We start from the raw sequence: 3,023 nt of genomic DNA, 5'->3' as shown, positions 1-3,023 counted from the left end.
GTTTTTGGGAAAAATTCTCTTAAAAATTAAGAGTTCATTTGGCATAATTTTTTGTTTTTTGTTTTCATAATAATAATAATAATATTAATAATAATAATAATTATTATTATTATTATTATTATGAAAGTATGTTTGATTAGTATAATTTTTATATCTTTTTATCTAAAAAATAAATAAATATATTTATTTATTAAAAAACAATCGAAACATCTAAAAGATATTTTTGAGTATTTTTAAAATAATCATCTCTAACAAGCATGTTTTAATTTAAAATTACATAAAATTTAAAAAAATATATCAAGCTATCCAAACTACCCCTAAGACAATTATTTATATATTTTTAGTTTGGATTAAAGCCACTTTTTAGTAAAAATATATTTATAGATCAATCTGTTTTTTATTTAAATATTTGCATGTAAATAAATTTTATAAATAAGATGAACTAAGCTTTTTTACTTTTTTGTGTGTATATCTATATGTATGTATGTGTATATATATATATATATATCTATATGTATGTATATATAATCAATGTTGTATCTTACGAATGATGCATGCTATTACTATTTTCATAAAACAAAAAATAACTCCAAACTGTGTTTCTTTTTTATTAAATTATAACTCAAATATCAAATCACGACAACTCCAAACTCATATATTTTTTTTCTTTTAATTTAGTCATATTTGAGTTAGTCTGATCGTGGCACATTCAAATACATTCATTAATTTAATCTTTAAGAAAAGACAGATAATTAAATTGCAATTAACAATATTTCAAGGGTTCCACATGTAATCATTATTTTTTGTTAAGATGCAGCTCTCTTTAGTCCCGAGCTATAGATTCTTCCCTCCCTCTCTTCTCCATGAAAAATGACTCACTACCCGAGTCCCCTTTTCTTCTTCCCCAGCCCTGTTGCCTGCTTCCCCCCTCTGTATCTCCCTTGCCCCTTGTAATGCGTAAGCAAAATCACATTTTTTTTTCTCCCATTTCTTCCCCGTGTCAATATTGATGCGTGAAGAGGACCATTTGTTAAAAATCATGTCTTCCGCTTCAAGGGTTTAGAAAAGCAGCGGCGGCGATCAGCCGAATTGAAGGTCTTGCGGACATTGCCATGAACATGGAAATGGAGATCCAGCCGCCCATACCGGCTCCGTTTAACCACCATCTCCCTCAAACCTCCTGTGACCGCCACCCCGGCGAACCAGTCATCGGCTTCTGCGCTTCTTGCCTGCGCGAACGTCTCGCCGGCCTCGAAGCAACAGAAGTCCCTCGAAAATCTACCTCCAACGCCTTAAAGTCCATTTTTTTCCGTTCCTCTGGAGCTTCCTCGAACTCATTTCACCAGCCGGAGCTCCGGCGATGCAAGTCCTTCTCCTCCTCACGCGCCACCGCCGCCGCTGTTGAACCCCAACGCAAGTCCTGCGACGTCCGCACCCGTAACACTCTGTCATCTCTGTTCCACCAGGATGACAGGGATCACGGGTGTCTTAATCTTGGGTTTCCCCCTTCCATTACCGTCCCCGTGGAGGAACGGAGCGAGAATATCGACGAAATCGTGGCTGCTTCTGATGAAGAGATGGTGGAGGAAGAAAAAGAGGAACCTTTGGCGGAAATGAAGCCCATGAAAGACCACATAGATCTCGATTCTCAGGCGAAGAAGCTCCCACCCAAAGACCTCAAAGACATCGCCGGAAGCTTCTGGTTGGCCGCTTCCGTCTTCAGTAAAAAGCTCGGGATTTGGAGAAGAAAGCAGAAGCTGAAGAAGAAACCGGAGAACAGAGTTGACACCATCGGCACCCTCGGCACCGTCGGCCGGCGGTCGTGCGACATCGAACCAAGGTTCTCTCTTGACGCTGGCCGGTTCTCCTTCGACGACCCTCGCTTCTCTTGGGATGAACCTCGTGCTTCATGGGATGGGTACCTCATCAGCGGCGGGCGAACAATGCATCCTCGGCTGCCGTCAATGTTATCCGTAGTGGAAGACGCTCCGGCGGTGGTTGTTCAGCGATTTGACGGCGAGATCCCGGTGGAGGAGGATTTAGTAGTTCCAGGAGGAGCGTTGCAGACGAGGGATTACTATGAGGGCCGCCGTCGAAGCCTGGACCGCTCGAGTTCAACTAGAAAGCAGTCATTTGAGACCAATGAGATCCTTCTGTCCTCCCATGGAAGCAAGCATGAAAGAGATTCCAGAGAGCTCTTCGCCGAAAGTTTCGACTCTGGTTTGAGAGATCAACGACCAAAGGTGCCGCCTTTGAAGAAGTCACGGCGGTGGAGCAAAGCATGGAATATTTGGGCGTTTATTCACCGGCGAAATGTTGGTAGGAACAGGTCAAATGAGGTGGAGAGGTCCTTCTCCGAGACATGGCCAGAACTGCAAGCAAACAGGTATAATAGGAGCCTTTTCAGAAGCAACAGCAATGTGAGCTTAAGGAGTTCAGCTTCAGTTAATGGTGGAATTGGAAGTATGAGTAGGAATGGTTTGGATCGCAATGGCCATAGGATGAAGAAGAAAAAGGAGGAAGTCGTGTTGGAGAGGAATCGGAGTGCGAGGTATTCGCCGAGCCATTTCGACAATGGATTGCTGAGGTTTTATTTGCCACCCATGAAAGATGGCCGGAGAGGGAGAGGCTGGGGGAGGAACAAGTATAGCAGTCCTCATTCCTTTACAGGGAGCATGCTGAGCTTGTACTGAAGCTGAATCTTAGCTTGTTTTGAGGTTCTTGTTTTTGTCTGGATTGTGATGAGAAATATTTTCTGGTATTGGTTTTTCTTTCTTGATGAACTGGGATAAAATGTGCATTTTGGGCATTAATATCTACTTGTTTCAATGGATTTTTTTTTCTATTCTTTTGAATGAGTTGCTTTTATGAATTTGATTGCTGCTGAAATACTGAAACTGAGCTTCAGGGTTCATAATGGAAGGAATTGTGAACTTACTTTTAGTTCCTTTGGGGATTTTGCAGTTAAGTTTTGAATATTCAGAGTTTGTAGCCTGCAAGTAGATTTTTTTGCTGAAGTTTGA

General features: G+C 41.2%; 1 protein-coding gene across 1 annotated transcript; it reads left to right on the top strand.

Moving 5' to 3' along the window:
- Nucleotides 1-857: 857 nt before the first annotated feature.
- On the top strand, nucleotides 858-2,802 carry LOC110018245 (UPF0503 protein At3g09070, chloroplastic-like). Its single transcript, XM_020715509.1, has one exon. It carries the CDS (start codon nucleotides 1,113-1,115, stop codon nucleotides 2,691-2,693), a length of 1,581 nt encoding a protein of 526 aa, XP_020571168.1. The 5' UTR covers nucleotides 858-1,112; the 3' UTR covers nucleotides 2,694-2,802.
- Nucleotides 2,803-3,023: the final 221 nt, after the last annotated feature.

The sequence above is a fragment of the Phalaenopsis equestris genome, unplaced genomic scaffold (genome assembly GCF_001263595.1).
Source record: "Phalaenopsis equestris unplaced genomic scaffold, ASM126359v1 Scaffold000006, whole genome shotgun sequence".
In the NCBI taxonomy this organism is placed as follows: domain Eukaryota; kingdom Viridiplantae; phylum Streptophyta; class Magnoliopsida; order Asparagales; family Orchidaceae; genus Phalaenopsis; species Phalaenopsis equestris.
The sequence above is the reverse complement of the archived record's forward strand: the minus strand, read 5'-3'. Positions and strand labels throughout refer to the sequence as shown.